Source organism: Castanea sativa, chromosome 1 (genome assembly GCF_040712315.1).
Source record: "Castanea sativa cultivar Marrone di Chiusa Pesio chromosome 1, ASM4071231v1".
In the NCBI taxonomy this organism is placed as follows: domain Eukaryota; kingdom Viridiplantae; phylum Streptophyta; class Magnoliopsida; order Fagales; family Fagaceae; genus Castanea; species Castanea sativa.
The window spans coordinates 46,011,095-46,029,111 of NC_134013.1; the positions used below are offsets into that span (position 1 = coordinate 46,011,095).

General features: G+C 42.5%; 3 protein-coding genes across 3 annotated transcripts; all 3 read left to right on the forward strand.

The window, feature by feature from the left end:
• The first annotated feature begins 511 nt into the window (after positions 1-511).
• LOC142628098 (uncharacterized) lies at positions 512-1,141 on the forward strand. Its single transcript, XM_075802077.1, has 2 exons — positions 512-589; positions 689-1,141. Exons 1-2 carry the CDS (start codon positions 512-514, stop codon positions 1,139-1,141), a joined length of 531 nt encoding a protein of 176 aa, XP_075658192.1.
• Positions 1,142-7,315: 6,174 nt separating this feature from the next.
• Positions 7,316-7,789, forward strand: LOC142628109 (uncharacterized). Its single transcript, XM_075802104.1, has one exon. It carries the CDS (start codon positions 7,316-7,318, stop codon positions 7,787-7,789), a length of 474 nt encoding a protein of 157 aa, XP_075658219.1.
• Positions 7,790-7,888: 99 nt separating this feature from the next.
• LOC142628116 (uncharacterized) lies at positions 7,889-8,384 on the forward strand. The gene is made up of 2 exons (XM_075802116.1): positions 7,889-8,116; positions 8,214-8,384. Exons 1-2 carry the CDS (start codon positions 7,889-7,891, stop codon positions 8,382-8,384), a joined length of 399 nt encoding a protein of 132 aa, XP_075658231.1.
• The last annotated feature ends 9,633 nt before the right edge of the window (positions 8,385-18,017 follow it).

The following is an 18,017-nucleotide window of genomic DNA, read 5'->3' on the forward strand; positions in this document are numbered from 1 at the left end:
GCTTCTATTTTTTTTAAATGTCAAAACTTTCCATTCATGTTAAATTGGGTTTATGTATTTGTCAATGAGGTTTATGCATTTGCTAAACCCCAAAATAGATAAGAGTGATGCATTGCTGGTGAGGATTGTTATCCACTTAATGTGTGAAAAACATTTATTGCTTTTAAAGTGGGGTAAGGCTTCTGTCTAGTGGAAAATGTCCAGTGGAAATTTTCATTGGACACGTTCGGATTCGGACACGTGTCCAAGAGTGGACACGTGTCCACCATCCAACGTGTCCAGTGGAAACTTCCACTGGACACAAGCCACACCCTTTAAAGTGTGAAAAAGTTTTTTTTTTTTTTTTTTTTTTTTTTTGGAATGTTACATATTCAATAGATTGCCATAAATAAAAATCAAACTACCCAAAAAAAAAATTTCCTCGTTGGGCTTTCAACGAAATCACCAATTCTTGGACGAGCTTCTATCTTGTATAATTCAACAACACAACAATCCGGAATTCTTCTCAATGATGGCCTGGTCTGTTTGGACGCAGAGAAATCAAGTCAGACTCGATCAGCCCAACTGCATGCTCTCGGAAATTGCTCAGGTCTCAACAATCAGGTACAATGAGTACCGTGCAGCCCAGCCGTGTGTGAACTTACCACAATAACGTTCCCAACAGCAATGTTCTCTTGTATCCTGGCAGCCTCCCCCTATTGATTTGTATAAAATCAACTACGATGGTGCCACTTACGATTCAGAGAATAAGTCGGGCATTGGTGTTGTTATTCGAGACTCACATGGTTCAGCTATTGCATCGCTTTCTCAGCAGCTACCACGTCTGTGTCAAGCAACAGAAATTGAAATTCTGGTAGCAACCAGGGCACTAGAATATGCTACAAAGATTGGGATTACCGATGCAGTGTTGGAAGGGGACTCTCTGTTGGTTGTTCAAGCTATATCTGCTGCTACACAGTCCTTGTCTCCTCTTGGTTTTTTGATAGATGATGCTACGTCTTTTAATAGTTTTTTTAATGAATTACATTACTCTCGTACAAAGGTTGCCTATAACCTAGCTTGGCACGCTAGAAATCTCTCAAACTATGTTGTGTGGATAGAGTTTGTTCCTCCACCTTCTTTATTCTTCTTTTCAGGCTGATTTAGCCTTCTTTTCTTAATACAAAAGCCTCATAGGCCTTTATTGAGGTCTAAAAAATCACAATGTTGCACCAAGACCCAAAATAACACAAAGGGTTGAAATCTAGGCAAATAAAATATTTAGGCCTTCAATAAAGAAAAGAAAGGAGTGGCCCATACCCATCAAGGGTCATAAGAGGGAACTCAAATCCATGAATGGGTGAGCTTCGAAACTCATGAAACAAAAGTGCAGGAAGAAGCCTAGCCCTTAAAGGTAAAAAAAAAAAAATCAATGGGAGCCCAGGAAAAGGACTGGGCCAGGATACTTGGGGATTCCCAAGGGCCCGGGATCCTCGGGACATGTAGCAAGGCTAGAATGGGATTAAGACAGGTCAATGGGGTATGCCAAGAAGCACAAAGAACAAGAATAAATATGTCCTTATTAGCCGCCTAATCATGCAAAAAATGGATCAGAAGGCTTGGGGAACCAACAACTCATAAGCAAGGGTCAGTACCTCGGGGAACCTAGGAAGAAGAACCATGAAGGAAGGTTGCTAAGGATCTTTTAGCCTGGCAGGAAAGAATCAGCCCACTTAGGAAAAATAACAAAGGGGAAAGCAGCCAAAAGATAAGTCTGAAAAGTGGAGTTTAGAAGCCTTGGAAAAAAGAAAGACCAAAGATCAGCCCTTTAGGACCCCCCCAGAACGAGAAAGTCAGTTAGGGTCTTTGGAAGGGAAAGCTTCAAAAGATGAAAATAATGAAAGATGAGGAAGGAACCAGCTATCAATGTTGCTAACACAACATTAGTTCTGGTACCCAGAGGGACAAATAGAGGGAATCTGTGGTACACCAGAAACTCTAGGATAACACTATAAAAGGAGGGCAGCCAACAGTGAAAGGCATTCAGCAACAGTGAATTGGAGTAAGAAATCATTGAGAAAAGCCCTGTGAGAGTTCAAAAAGAAAGAAAAGTATGGAAAATACCGTCTAGGATCCTCATAACAGCCACTAGAGAACACACACTGGATTCAAAGGGATTCAAATTTTGCAAGTCTTAGAGGCCTAAAGAGCCATCTAAGTCTGCAATTTTTGAACTTATTTGGACCTTGTAACATGTCCTAATGAGCATTATGAACTACATAATTAAGAAAATAATGGAGCATTTTACTTTGTTTTAAAGGATCCCTAACATCTTATTTTATCTCTTCTTTTTTATTATTTCGTTCTTTGCTATTCTCTACTATTCAACACATATATTCTTTGTATGTTAGCAATGTATATGTTGTAGGATTCATGCCCAGTGCACCACTTAGTTCGAAATCAGCCTCATTTAGCTGCGGTGAACCAAGTCTAATCCCTTAAAATATAAAACACCAAGCCCAGGATCCCCATTTTTTTACTTGGGCTTGTGTGCTGCTTTCTTTTAAAAAAAAGAACCCACACATTAAGGCGACTCCACTAGGGACTGGGCAAAGGTGAGGGAAGAAACAGTCCCTTCACAGAGCATGGCTCCAAGACCAAGGAACAGCAAAGGTGCCAATGCGCCACCTGCGGCATCTGAGCCCACGAGAAGGTAGCTTCTAGGCAAAGGAATGAAGTACCTCTAGTGGAGCAAGAGGTCGGCTCAGGACAAAGGCATGGGGTGAAGGATCTAGACCCCATGGCTCGGATGGCAGAAATGATGAAAGATTTGCAACAGGAGATTCGCCTCCTCAAAGAAGGAAGGATCCAAGAAATCAAGGATAATGCCCCTCTGTGGTCAACTAAGAGAGAGCCCAACCAAAGGGAGGGTCAACAGTAGGAGGGGGAGCTAATCCTCAGTATCTCACATTGGTAGATGTCAATGCCCTTTTGGAACAAAAAAGGGAAAAGCTCTTGGGGATTCCCAAGCAATTTTCTCAAGATCCCTCATTCCCACCAAAACTCCTTGGCAGGCCTTACCCCAAGGGATACAAACCCCCAAATTTCCACCCTTTTGATGGAAGGAACGGAAGTGCTGTGGAACACGTGGGTATGTTTATTCACACCATGGGTCTTTACGTAGGAGACAAAGAGCTATGTCTAAGAGAGTTTGCTAAGTCCCTAATGGATAGAGTGTACACATGGTAAACCACCTTGAGACCTGGGACCATCAAGACCTCGGATGAAATGATGGAGAGGTTTTATACAAAGTACTATCCAGGTGAAGACAAGGTCACCTTTCAAAGCCTTCAAATGGTAAGGCAGAGGCCTGGAGAGGATCCTATCCAGTTCATCAAAAGATTTGAAGACGTTTCTCTGGACAGTTATGGAGATCACGAAGAAAATGAGTTCGTGGAAACTTGCATATCCAACATGTTTTTCGACTACAGGCTTAATCTCAAAAATTTGTGCATAACCCAGTTTGCTGACTTACTACAGAGAATCAGGAGGACAGCGTTAACCATGAAAACCAAGAGAGTACTCGTATCTTAGGCCATGACAGCTTCAGTAGAAGAAAAGAGGAAAAGACCTGAAGGAAGAATGACCAAGGAACCACCCATGATCCCGTGTACTGTAGAAGAATTGAATCATGTCTTGGATAAATGGATTGGAGACGGGTTTGTTAGGCCATTCACCGTATCCAGGCCACCAACTAAAGAAGAAAGAAAGAATCCCTTATTTTGTAGGATTCATAATTATGTCAAGCACTCTACTAAGGATTGTTGGACCCTCCATAGGCTTTTCGAACCCTGGAGCTTACTCAACGAGAACCTGAGGTGCAAAGGAACCATTTACCCAATCACAAAGGGAAAGGAGTGGTGACTATGGTGATCCACGGGAACCCAGCCAAAGCAAAGGAGTCTAAAGGATCCTTCCATCCAAGTACGGTCAAGACCCTTCAAAAAAGCCTCAAGTTTAGATCATTATTCAATCAGCTAGGGTTTAGGCCAAAAGCAAGAAGGATCGCTACAGAGTCCCTCATGAGTATAGCCGCAGACTCAGGGGTAGAATGTTTCACAGCGGAATCTTATGCTAGTCAGGCTTACTTGGAAATAACTAATGCAATAACCTTCACAGATGAGCACATGGAAGTTGAACATCCAGACCATCGCAGACCCCTTTATTTAATGGCTACCATAAATGGTGTCCAAATCAAAAGAACACTGGTGGACACAGGGGCATCACTCAACCTTATAGCCCTACACTGGAAGCTGTGGGTCTAATTGGCAGGAGGATCCTGGGGGCTCCTGTGGAGATAACAGGATTTAGAGGAGTGGCAGAATCAACTGAAGGGTATATACAACTGGCCTTAAGGGTAGGCCCAATAGTAGCCCTAACCAGATTCCATGTGATTAACTTAGAAGTTTCTTACCATGTTTTGTTAGGATGCCTTTGGCTCCATAAGCATCGCCTCATCCCCTCCACGTACTATCAATATGTTAAAGGAAGATTAAATGGGAGGCCCATAAGAATCCCTGCCAATCCAAACCCTTTCAGCCAAGGGGAAGTGAACTTTGTAGAAACAATGTTTTATGACGAAGTTGAACCAGATGATGAGAGTCCCACACCAGAAACTTCGGGGGCACCTGTTTTAGAAGAAGAAGAAGGAGGGGGTACCCATGACCTAAGGAACCTCCTGGACAGAAAGAGGCAAAAGAAGGAGACTAGCTCCTCAGGATCCCGGGAATACGTAGTAGTACGGGAGTTTGGAAGGTAGTTGATATATCATTTATGAAGGTACGCGGGGCCTGAATGTGTTGTGCAGGAGGGTCTTGAACCGCCAGAATGTATGATGGCTCAAGAAGAAATCCTAGAGGACCCATAAAAGGAAGCACAAATCATCTCGAAGAAGAATTGGAAGAAATAAACTTGGGGGCTGCTTTAGGATCCTCGAAGCCTGTAGTCCATTCCCTCAATGCAGTCCTAAGAGTCAAGCCAGTAGTTCAACCAGCCAGGGTCTTTCACACTAACATAGAGACTCAAATAACTCAAGAAGTCAAGAAGCTACTAGCAACTGGGTTCATCAAGCCAATCCAGCATCCCAAATGGCTCTCCAACATAGTACCCGTGAAGAAAAAGAATGGTCAAATCCGATGTTGTGTGAATTTTCGCAATTTGAACAAGGCATGTCCAAAAGATGAGTTCCCCCTGCCTAATATTGACCTCCTTGTAGATTCAGCTGTAGGAAGCTCCATGTTTTCATTTGTGGATGGATATAATGGGTATAACCAAATTCAGATGGCTGCCAAAGTCGCAGAGAAGACAACATTCAAGACGCCAATTGGAAATTTTTATTACACTGTAATGCCCTTTAGCCTTAAAAATGCAAGTGCCACGTACCAGTGAACCATGACAGCCATCTTTCATGACATAATGCATAGGGAAATGGAAGATTATGTGGATGACATCGTAGTAAAGTCAAAGACCAGAACAGGACACTTCCAGGTACTTGAACGAGTTTTTAAAAGGTGTAAGAAGTACCGATTGCGCATGAACCCCATGAAATGTACCTTTGGAGTGTCTGCTGGAAAATTTCTTGGGTTCCTAGTACATCAAAAGGGTATAAGTGTGGATCCAGCTAAGGCCACGGCCATCGCAACAATGAAAAGGCCCATAACAGTTAAAGAGGTTAAAAGTTTCTTGGGAAGGGTCTCCTATATTAGGAGGTTTGTGCCTGGATTGGCTTCGGTCACAAGTGGATTATCCAAACTATTGAAAAAGGGAGCTGAATTCACTTGGGGAACTAAGCAGCAAGAAGCCTTTCAGAAGATCCAGCAGATCATGAATCATCTACCAACCCTGCAAGCACTAGTATGTGGGCGACCTCTATTGCTATATTTAGCATTAAATTCCCAGGCGATAATAGCCCTGTTAGCACAGGAAGATGGCAAAGGGAATGAGCAACCCATTTATTATGTGAGCAGGACACTAAAGGATACAGAAACCCGAAACCCTAAGATAGAAAGAACATGTCTAGTAGTCATTTACTCATCCCAAAGGCTAAAGCGGTACTCATCAAATCCTTCTAGTGACCAAGTCTCACCCTATAAAAGCAATTCTCCACCAGCCTCAGCTAACGGGAAGAATAGCACAATGGCTGGTCTTGCTCTCGCAATATGACATCAGTCTGAGGACCCCCAAGGTTGTCAAAAGCCAAGCCATAGCAAATCTGTTGGCTCAGTTCCCAGGGAAAGAAGAATGTTCACTAAGCGAGGAGTTCCCAGGAGAAGTGGCAGTGGCAAAGCTCCCAGGAAAGAAGTGGACCATGAAGATGGGTCAATGACAACTTCAAATGGCTTAGGAATTGTGCTAAGTTGCGAGGATGAGGATACCATGCCATTATCCTTCAAGTTCGAGTTTCCCTTCTCAATATGACATCGGTCTGAGGACCCAAGGTTGTCAAAAGCCAAGCCATAGCAAATCTGCTGGCTCAGTTCTCAGGGAAAGAAGAATGTTCACTAAGCGAGGAGTTCCCAGGAGAAGGGGCAGTGGCAAAGCTCCCAGGAAAGAAGTGGACCATGAAGATGGGTCAATAACAACTTCAAATGGCTTAGGAATTGTGCTAAGTTGCGAGGATGGGGATACCATGCCATTATCCTTCAAGTTCAAGTTTTCCTTTTCAAATAATGCTGCTGAGTATGAGGCATACCTGACTAGATTGACCATAGCACTCAGCATAGGAGTAAAACACATAAGGGTTTTGGGAGACTCCAACCTTGTAATCTCCGAAGTAAAGGGTGACTTCACACTAAAAGAATAGAGCTTGGCAGCTTATGAAACTTGGGCATAGAAGGTGGAGTAAAAATTCCAGACCTTTAGTGCGGAGTACGCCCAAAGGAGTGAAAATAGGTTCGCCGACGCGTTAGCCACTCTGGGATCCCATATACCATTTGAAGGAAAAAGTACTTTGATAAGGGTAAGCAAGCAGGAAAGTTCCGTCATATAGATCCTCAAAAAGATGTTCCCTAAAGTATCAGAACAGAAAGATTGGAGAGATGAAGTAAAAAGGAAGATAGGAAAGTTGGGACATGAAGGAAGCATCAAAGAATTGAAAGATTACACCTTGATAGAAGGAGAGCTGTACAAGAGGCTGCCCGGAGGGATCCTGTCTAGATGTATCAATGAGAAATAAAGGAAGCTGAGATTAAGAGAATTGCACAGCTAAGTCTGTGGAATCGTAGAGAAAATCAACCTATACAGAAGAATGCAGTGCATGGGGTACTATTGGCCAAATATGAATAAGGATGCTGCAACTATATGGGGGGAATGTCAAAAGTGTCAGCTTTCGTTGGACAAGGAAGAAATTTATGTTGTGTTTGTAACAGAAGATTGGAGGACCCCATTCATGGAATACTTGACTCAAGGGATCCTGCCAACTAACAAGACACTAGACAACCGGCTCAAGAAACTCGTTGTTAGATACTTCTTGCATAATGTAATCTTGTTCAAAAGAGGGTACAATGGGGATCCCCTAAGATGCCTAGGGCCTAAGGAAGCTAGAGAAGCAGTCAGGGAAGTCCACTCCGGTAACTGTGGAAGTCACCCGGGAAAGAGAAGGCTCTACATGCAGTTGTTGCAGTTGGGGTTCTACTGGCCTACAATGAAGAAAGACTTCGAGGAGCTGGTTAAAACGTGCCACGCATGCCAAGTACTTGGAGATGCAATCCATACTCATCCAAATGTTCTGCAAGATATGACCACACCATAGCCTTTCCATACTTGGGGGCTTGATGTTATAGGACCCCTAAATCCTCCCTCTAATGGCCATATATGGATCCTCACAACCACCAAGTATTTTACAAAATGGATGGAGGCCATCCCTTTAAAGAAGGCCACTGGAGCAGCCGTGGCAAATTTCATTCGAGAACACATCATTACACGCTTTGGGATCCTTAGTAGACTGATTAGTGACAATGGTACACCATTCATAAATAAGGATATGAAGAATCTAACTGAGGTGTATCACATCAAGCACAGTAGATCTACGCCATACTATCCACAAGGAAATAGCCAAGCCAAAGCCATCAACAGAGTGGTACTAAAAATCCTCAAAAAAAGTGAAGCATGAGTATAGGGGGGAATAGAGTGCCCATTTAATAGATGTACTCTAGGTATGCTGGAGCTCCTTGAAGAAAGCCACAGGTTTTTCACCATTCTCCCTAGTTTATGGGATAGAGGCTATCAGCCCCGTGAAGCTAGTCATACCCACACTAAGGGTAGTACTTGAAGAAATCGAAGAAGGCACTGATGACACAAATAATGAAGGAAGGTTAGCAGATCTAAAGGGGCTGAAAGAAGAGTGAGAAGTGGCTAGAAGGAGAAGTCAAAGGTTCCATAAGAGGATGGCTAAGGCATATGGACAGACAGTACACCCAAGAGCCTTTATAGAGGAGCAACTGGTGCTAAGAGCAATAGAGCATGTGAGGAAGAATATCTCAAGACCCTCCAAATTTGCTCCAAAATGGTAGGGGCCCTACATCATTAGGGAAGCCCACAATAGCGGATATTACTACCTCACGAAGGAAGACGGGACTACCCTGATAGACCCTATAAACAGGAAATGGCTGAAGCAATACTACGCATAAAAAGGGGAGGCTTTGGTACACCAATAACCCTTTTTTGCCACCCTCCAACCTGCTAAGTGTTTCATCACCCTTTGTATTTTTCTTTTGCCATGAACTTTATTTGGTTTTGTTTTTTAGGAGCCCGTGGTAGAAGGACATTCTATGATCCTTACTATCTTTGTCAATCCTTCTATGTTCCTTAGTATGGTAACTATGTTGTATTTCAATGAATTCTTCTTTTTCTTTAAAAAAAAGGGGGTGGAGCTGCAACTAAAGTGTACAATTGCATAGTATTACATGGCCCAAATGTAGGCAAGTTTTGGTGGGGTACTTGGGCAAACGCTAAAAAAAATAAATAAAAAAGGTAAAACCTTGGCGCATGACCCAAGACTCACACCAGAGTTAGTTCAAGTGCATGGTCTAGGACCACAGTCAAGAATAAATGCCCGGGGTACCCAGCCCATTACTTGTCCCAAAACAGATCTGCCCGGTTCATGACCTGAGACTTGGAAAAAAAAAGGGGGAAAGAAAGAGATCCAATGTACCTAGTTCAGTACCTGCATAAGAAAACAATCACTGGGGTACCTGGTCTAGGACCTACTGCAAAAACTCATAAGGACCATGATCCAGGACCCAGTTAAAAAAAAAATTAAAAAAAAAAAAAAAAAAAAAAAACAACAACAACAACAAAGAGAGACAAAAGAAAAAAGAGAGCAGAATACACATTATGGGCAAATCCACATAGAAAGTAGTCAAAAGGAGTTTTCAAAATAAAAGTAAACTTATACATCCTCAATTTTCCAAAAGGAAAAGGAGAAAAATAAACTTATACATTTGGAATCACTTAAAAGAGAGAGAGAGAGAGAGAGAGAGAGAGAGAGAGAGAGAGAGAAAGGAATTAAGGTATAAGACCAATCAACAAAGAGCCTCCCGGGGGAATTGCAGGAGCAATTGGTGAAGAAAGAACTAGTTGCTTCTTAACTTTCAGATCTTGCAATGCCTTGTAGGCACGAGTTAAGGCCTCTTCAGCAGTAGCAATCTCAGCATCAAGGTCCCTAGAAGCTTTCCTCTAGAACAGCATGTGGGCTAGAGACCGCAGGTACTACAACAAAAAAGATAGATTAAACCTAGCCTCCACGAGATCCTACACCACTCCTTTCCATTCCAAAAGCCTCTCCTAGGACAAGGAATCAAGAGAGGAGTCCCTCAGAGAAATCAGCATATAGCACACAGGAGTTCCATCAGGATGTTGCCCAAGAATGCACCTCCCCTAAACCCACTGGTGAAGTCCCCATAGGCTTTGAATAGTCCCTCCAAGAGTGGCAGACCCTCAGCAAGCATAGAAAAGCTCAAGAAGTTACTGAAGGGAGGTCTAAAATGATGAAAATGGCTCACAGGAAGACTGTTGAACTCCAGGGAATCAAAGCGGGCCCGAAAAGCAGAGAGCCCCAAGCCAGGATTTGAGACAGCCATCTTAGGGGCTTCCTCCATTGTTGTGTCTCCGCCTTCATGAGCTAGAGGACTTCCAACCCCTTAAATGGTCTGCGGGATCCCTATCTGAACTTCGACAACCTAGACATTGGGGACAAGAGTCTCAACTTCTTCAATAACTGCAGGCTCAGGACCCTTGGCACCTATGACAACACTTGCAAGAGCAGACAGAGTAAAGAGAGAGAGAGAGAGAGAGAGAGAGAGAGAGAGAACGGAAGAAATAAAGATAGAAGGGAAAAAGGAAAGGTAAAGAACCAATACTAGCCCCCTGTGGTAGGGCTTCCTTCTAAACTTGGGCAACCACTTCAACCAACATGGGAGGCTCTTCCTCCTGTCTCTTTGACCTCTCAGAAGACTCTATAAAAAGGAATAAAGCGCATTGAAAAAAGGGTGAAGAAACCTTGGTGAAATTGCTAAAGGAAGGAAGGGATGCCGAGGGCTTCGCCATATGAAAAAATTTATTAAAAAAAAAGACAAGAAAGAGGTATGGAAAGAAAGAAAGTAAAAGATGTGAGCAAAAAGGGGGAAGTGTAACGAGGGTAAGTAGTACACACCTTCAAAACCCTTTGACTCCAAGGAAGAAGCTGCTTCGGGAACAGATTGGGTACTGGTTTGACCTAAAAGAAGCAAAGGGGAAAAGGAACAAGAACCCTTAAGAAGAAAGGATAAGGGAGATAAGAATGGGCATTAATAAAGGATGGATGATGCTTACCTACTTATGTAGAAGAAGACACACCTCCCAAGGACTCTTTGTCCAACACAAGCTTTGTTGTGGGGTCAAGCGCTGCAGTTTTAGTTGGACCAGAAGTCTGCATGGGTTTAGGATCCTAGGGAACAGAGGATGAAGGGCTGCAAGATCTTGAGCCGCCAAAGGAGAAGAACTGCCACCACTTCTTTTATCAAGGCACAAGAGGCTGAAGGGCTGCAAGATGCTGAACTGCCACCACTTCTTTTATCAAGGCACCATTAGCCACAGGAGGAGGCACCTCAACCTGCAAAAAAAAGAGGAGCAAGAAGGGGCAAGTGGCAGAACATGAAGAAACAGAATATATACACAATAGCAAAAAAAAATAATAATAATAAGGCAAAAAAATGATAAGTAAATAAAGACCTTACCACATCATCACCAAAGGATTGGCTTTTAGTTCCTTTGCAGTCTGACTAGCGCTTAAACTGTAAAAGAGAGAATGACCATTCATCAGTCAAAAGAGAAGAAGGAAGACACAATAGAACAATAAACCAAGAAGGGGAGATGTAAAAAAAAAAAAAGGAAAGAGGCCTTGCCCATCTCTCTCTCTCTCTCTCTCTCTCTCTCTCTCTCTCTCTCTCTCTACATATCATTCAACAGTCTTTTGCCTACTTCGGGTAAGCCAGAGGGTCCTAGGGGAGACTAGAGTGTGATATCAAGGGACCCCGAAGAACCATGGGCTGAGGAACTCACAGGAACCTGAAGGATAGAAGACTTTATCTTAGTCTTCACTTTGATCTTTGGGATTAAAGGATGACCGACTTCCTTTCCAACTGTAGAGGGGTCCACTCTCTCAGGCTCCTTAGAGACAACTAGCTACTTACGAGACTTAGCAGTTTTCCTCTTCTTAGTCTCAAGGCCAGCATCAGTACCCTCAACGCTTCCTTCAATATTAGCTTTTTTGAAAGCTTCCTCCTTGATCTTTTTCTCCTTACCCTTGCCCACAAGAGTTGCAGCACCAATTGCCTCTACTGCCCCTCTCTTGATCGGCACACCAGAAGAAGCGCCCACAATAAGATTGTTGAGGACCAAAATTTCACAAGAAAACTCATTCCATGAAAAGTAAGGAAAGACCATGGGCCTTAACAAAAGAAAGCCCAATTCATGAAGCTAAGAAGGACCATGAAAGCTTAAAATCCCAAAAAGAAGAAAAAAGAAAGAAATAATAATAATAATAATAAAAAAGAAAAAAGAAAAAAAAGAGGATATCAGACAAGGATCTCGGCCAGGCTAGAGGACATGCAGCAAGGATCTTTGTAACCCACGGTCCAAGCCCGTGGGATCCCGAGTGGATAGTAAGAGAGGAATGGTTTGGTCGGTAGGGGAGTAATTTCTGGTGAAAGGAGGATCCCGAAGCTTTCCCTTGGTTCATATATTTGCTTGCAATGCATGAACCAATGGAAAGCTCAGTTCCCCCATGTGCATGACACCTCCCCACATTTTCCTCTCAACTGTCACTTTTAACCAAAGTTGTCATCCATTGTATTGAGCAACCTACCCCCTCTTTTGACTTTCCAAGAAGGAATCTTCCATTTGTAACTAAAGACAAATGCCCCTTTTGAGTTATAATTGCCTAAATAAGCTAAACTTCTGCCCAATGCACCTTTTCAGGTCACAAAGGACATAGTTTTACCCAGCAGACCTGGGGCATCCTTGCCCAGGGTACCAGACTAGGTTTGCTATAAAAAGAACACAAGGCATAGCAGAACAGGGGGATTGGGATGGGAGAAAAATGGGGATTCAGGGGAAAATTTCAGAGGTTCAAAACACATATTCTTAGAGCTTTAAAAGCCCAGCAAGGAAGAGAAAGAAAGAAACAAAATAAGAAAGCCAAGGTGGAGGAATTTGTCCCATATCCTTGAGATCATTCAAAATATCACTTAGCCTCAAAAGAAACATATGCCAAAACATGCACACATCAGATATTACTCTCTCCCACAAAAATTCTCCTCACCTATCTATCTTGAAAGGAAATGCCCAAGCAAAGCCACTTGGACTTGAGTTCCAAATCCCACAAGTCTTGTGCAAAAGCACTAAGTCTGTGAGAATTGGGTCCAGGATCCTCGTGGCTGAATCATTCTCATGAAATTTATTTATATATATGTATATGTATTAAAATGCATATCCTAATCTAAGAAACTAACAATTATTTGAAGATATGTGTATTGTGTAGTGTATTCTTATGCAAGACCTATAAAGGTAAAGGGAAAAGACAAAACTTCATTGCATAATAAGCATGGAGAAAGACCGTATAGATCAGAGAATTAGCGTTCTGGGATTACAGGCCTTATACGTCAAGGGTACCACGACAATACGTCCGGGGTACCATGACAGTACGTCCGAGGTACTGGGTGAAGAAACTCTTTTAAGTGTTCACATAGTAAAAGGCATGGAGAAAGATCGTATTGCATAATAAGCATGGAGAAAGATCATATAGTTCAGAGAATCAATATTCTGGGTTTTTACAGGCCTAGTACCCCTAGGAACCACAACTTCACCCCCGGGGTACCACGATATTACGTCCGAGGTTTCAAGTGAAGGAGTTCTTTTAAATGATCACACAATAAAAGATAAGCCTCAAATACTTTATTTCAATCTCCTTCTCATTGTGGATATTATGAATACTTATTTTACTTATTTTGTAAGAGTAAAAGGTCATTTTATGACACTAAAACACTTATAATGGTATTTTATTGTTTAGGAGGAATCGCCTTTTTGCCTTGAGGAAATTCATGTGACTTGCGCACAACTTGGTTCGTAATCAGCCCCCCCATTTAGCTGCGGTGAACCAAGCCCAATCCACCAAACAACAAGTAAAGGGCCCGGGATCCTTATTTTACTTGGGCCTAGGTACTATCCAAAAAAGGACCCTCACAAAGATCACACCTTAACCAAGCATCAAGGAAATCGTTTTCATAGCACACCCAACCACCCCTAGAGGCATGCCACTCCGCAAATCCTGTTTTGCTGCTTAATGCAACAGACACAATGCCAACAGTAGGGAGGGCCATACGCTTGTTGAAGGTAGGAGTAGAAAAAAGGCTAGGATCAGGAACCCTGCCAATCCTGCCAGAACCTACAAAGTCCAAGAAGGACTTCTAAACTCTTCTCCAATAGCCAGCAAAGCCACTAGAAGCAAAAACCCCCTGCTGGGAGTTCAGCACCAGAAATTGGGGGCTCCTCCATGACCAGTGAGAAAAGGCTTAGAGCCTCAGAAATAGGTCCAAGGAAGGGAGAGAAGGCACTGCCTCCTTAATACTGGTATGATATCCTGATCGAAACCAAATTGCCTAAAAACTCGGTGTGCGGAGTAGTAAGTGTACCTTGGACCACTTGAGGAAGCTATTGGAAGCGACAAGGGGCTGGTACAAGCCAAGTATGCCAAACTGCCTTTATCTCCCCTACGCAGGTCAAAGGTATTCCTTGGGGAGCTAAGGAAAAAGGCCAACACAGAATCGTAAATAAACCCAGGACTGAACTTTCAAGGAGAACGACAACTTAGGTGCCCTGCCTAATCAAACAATTCCACCAGATTAAGGCTGCCTCCCTTCAAGTTAGACCAATGGAAGATGATGGGGTGGTTGTCAGTGGAGCTACCACACAAGCCCTCAATCACGTCCGGGGATCCCTGGCACTTATCTTTCACATACTTCAATTTCCTACACTTTGCTAAGGTGACAAAGGAACGGTCCCACATGAACACCTGAAGAATGGCATAGTGGAGGGACAACATGATGGAGTAGCAAGAATTGCCTTCAACCTCACCTCCATGAAGCAAGTCTAGTTGGGAGTAAACATGTTCAAAAAACATGAAGGCTAAAGGATACTGAGCACCCCGAGCCAGTCTAATTGCAAGCGGAAAGAAAGTGGATTTGATTCCATACCTAAGAAACTCACTAAATAGAAACTTGTTGAGCCAGAATGGTAGGAACCCAACTTGCCTGACTGCCTTATCCTTCTTTTGGGAAAGAGCCATCACCCACTTACCCATCCTGGCCAGTTTCCCCCCAGAGGAAGCAGTATGCCCACCAAAATGACTAAAAAGCTTGTTCTCAATCTCGAGATCCTCATCGGAAAGGCTAATGTCAAAAGGGTTCTCATCGCCAAACACTAGGAGGAGGAATTTATTGACCACATTCTCCAAAGTGATGGTGAGCTCACCCACAGAAAATAAGAATGCGTAGAGAGAAGGGCATCAACGGCGCACCAAGTGTCTGAGGCCCTTGGCATCCATAAAACCTTCAAGATTCCTAGAAATTGCACCGATTTTAGGATCCCAGCACGCTCCAAACTACTGACGAACTCGCTGTCAGAAAGCTCCTTGTCTATCCAACTGGACCAGCCAATAATCTTCCCTGGGACAAAGTCAAAAAAGATGGGAACCGCCTCGCAAGATCCTCGCCTGATCTGCAGATCCAAAATTTCCCTAGGATCTGAAACCTAGGCAGAACTGGCAAACCCATACTGACCAAAGATCACCGAGGTATGAGGGGAAGGAAGGGCTTCATCGTGGGACACCTTAGGGAAGAATAGACTAGGGGTGTACCAGGGATCCCATAAAGGAAGGCTAGGCACTCCACCACCTCTTGCACCTTACCCTGTGTTGACCCAGAAGAGCTTTCACCTTCAGAAGGACTGGGAGTACACTCCCTCCTTTTTCGTGAAGAAGAAGATGCCATGGAATAGTAGTGTAGCAAAAGAAAAAAACGAGAGAGAAGCTGAGAGGATGGAGGACAAAGAAGAAAGGACAAAGAAAGAAACGGAGGACAAGCTCGAGAAGAAAGAATCTCTAGAAGTGAAGAGGTGGTTTGAGGTGACAACAATAATGGCACAGAAGGCAATTAGAGAAGACGATGTATGGAAAGACGCGCCAATTGCCAATATTAATTCTATAGGAAAAGGTTATTGGCAGTTATTAATGGGAGTTACAGGAAACGTAAAAACTGGAAGGGAAGCTCACTCAAACATTTAACTGCCACGTTCCGTGGAAAGAGGGGAGGTTACAAAAGAAGTGTAATACGTGGGAGCCAGGATGCCAGAGGGTAACGCGGGGAAGCGGGATACCAAGGAAAGGAGAAAGGGGATACCGAAGCCGATTGAAACAACATGGAAGAAATTATAAAGCCTTGTCTACTCACGCGTGGGCTGCAGGCGACCCACGAGCTCGGGGGGCTAAATGTTGAGGTCTAAAAATCACAATGTTGTATCAAGACCCAAAATAACACAAAGGGTTGAAATCTAGAAAAATAAAATATTTAGGCCTTCAATAAAGAAAAGAAAGGAGAGGCCCATACCCATCAAGGGTCATAAGGGGGAACCCAAATCCATGAATGGGCAAGCTTTGAACCTTATGAAACAAAGGGAAGGAAGAAGCCCAACCCTCAAAGGTAAATATATATATATATATATATATATATATATATATATATATATATATATATATCATTAGCTGCCTAGGAAGAGGACCAGGCCAAGATACCTGGGGATTCCTAGGGGTCCAGGATCCTCGAGACATACAGCAAGACCAGAATGGGATTAAGACAAGTCAAGAGGGTATGCCAAGAAACACAAAGAACAAGAACATATATGTCCTTATCAGCTGCCCAATGATGCAAAAAAGGGATCAGAAGGCTTGGGGAACCAATAGCTCATAAGCAAGGGTCTAGTACCTCAGGGAACCCAAGAAGAAGAGCCATGAAGGAAGGTTGCTGGGATCTTTCAGCCAGGCAAGAAGGAATCAGCCCACTTAGGAAAAATGACAAAGGGGAAAGCAGCCAAAAGATGAGTTTGAAAAGTGGAGTCTAAAAGCCTTGAAAAAAAGAAAGACCAAAGGTCAGCCTTTTAGGACCCCCCAGAACGGGAAAGTCAACTGGGGTCTTTTGAAATGAAAGCCTTAAAAGATGAAAATAATGAAGGATGAGGAAGGAACCAGCTACCAATGTTGCTAACACAACATTGGTTCTGGTACCTAGAGGGACAAATAAAGGGAATATGTGGTACACCGAAAACCCTAGGATGACACTATAAAAGGAGGGGCAGCCAATAGTGAAAGGCATTCATCAACAATGACTTGGAGCAAGTCTTAGAGGCCTGAAGAGCCATCTAAGTCTGCGATTTTTGAACTTATTTGGACCTTGTAACACGTCCTAGTGAGCATTATGTTCTACATAATTAAGAAAACAATGGAGCATTTTACTTTGTTTTGAAGGATCCTTAACATCTATTTTATCTCTTCTTTCTTATTATTTCGTTCTTTGTTGTTCTCTGTTATTCAATACATATATTCTCTATATGTTAGCAATGTATGTGTTGTAGGATTCATACCCTGTGCATCACTTGGTTCAAAATCAGCCTCATTTAGATGTTGTGAACCAAGCCCAGTCCCTTAAAATATAAAGCATCAGGCCCGAGATCCCCATTTTTTTACTTGGACTTGTGTGCTGCTTTCTTTTTAAAAAAAAGAACCCACATAGCCTTCTTCTCAAAAAAAAAAAAAAAAAAAAAAAAAGAACTCACCTTTTTTCCTCGAAAAATTCTTAGGTACCCCCTGAGTTAAGCCCTCTTCTCACATTCAAGATAGACCTCACCATGAATTTAATGAATGAACTCCATTATGAATGTGAAATGAAAGAGCATCATTCTACCTAAGAATTACTCTTTTTCTCTATGCAAACCAACCTTTGACTTTTTTTCTAGAATGGTTTTTTTTTTCCAAAGTAATTGTCTTCGCACTAAATGTTTGTGTAGATTCCGAATTCCGAGGTGTTTGTCTAATTTGAAGCTTCCATCATAAGAATAAAAAAAATTTTATCGCACATTTATTTGGAATTTCAAAAAATATTAATAACATTTTGTGAAACAACAAAGAAAAAAAATCCTAGTTCATTTTCAAGGCCACCTAAGCACAAAAATGTAGGGAATATACACAAAATTCTCAAATATGTGAGATGAAAGATAGAAAAATTATGCGTCAAAGAAAAAAACAATATTTACGTGGTTCTGCAATTTTCATACATCCACAGAGTTGGAGTGATTTTACTATTCACAATAAAAACTATGAGATGCAGCATTACAATTTTTTCTTTCAAAACAACCCACCAAACCCTAATCTCTAAACAACGATTTTTCTATCC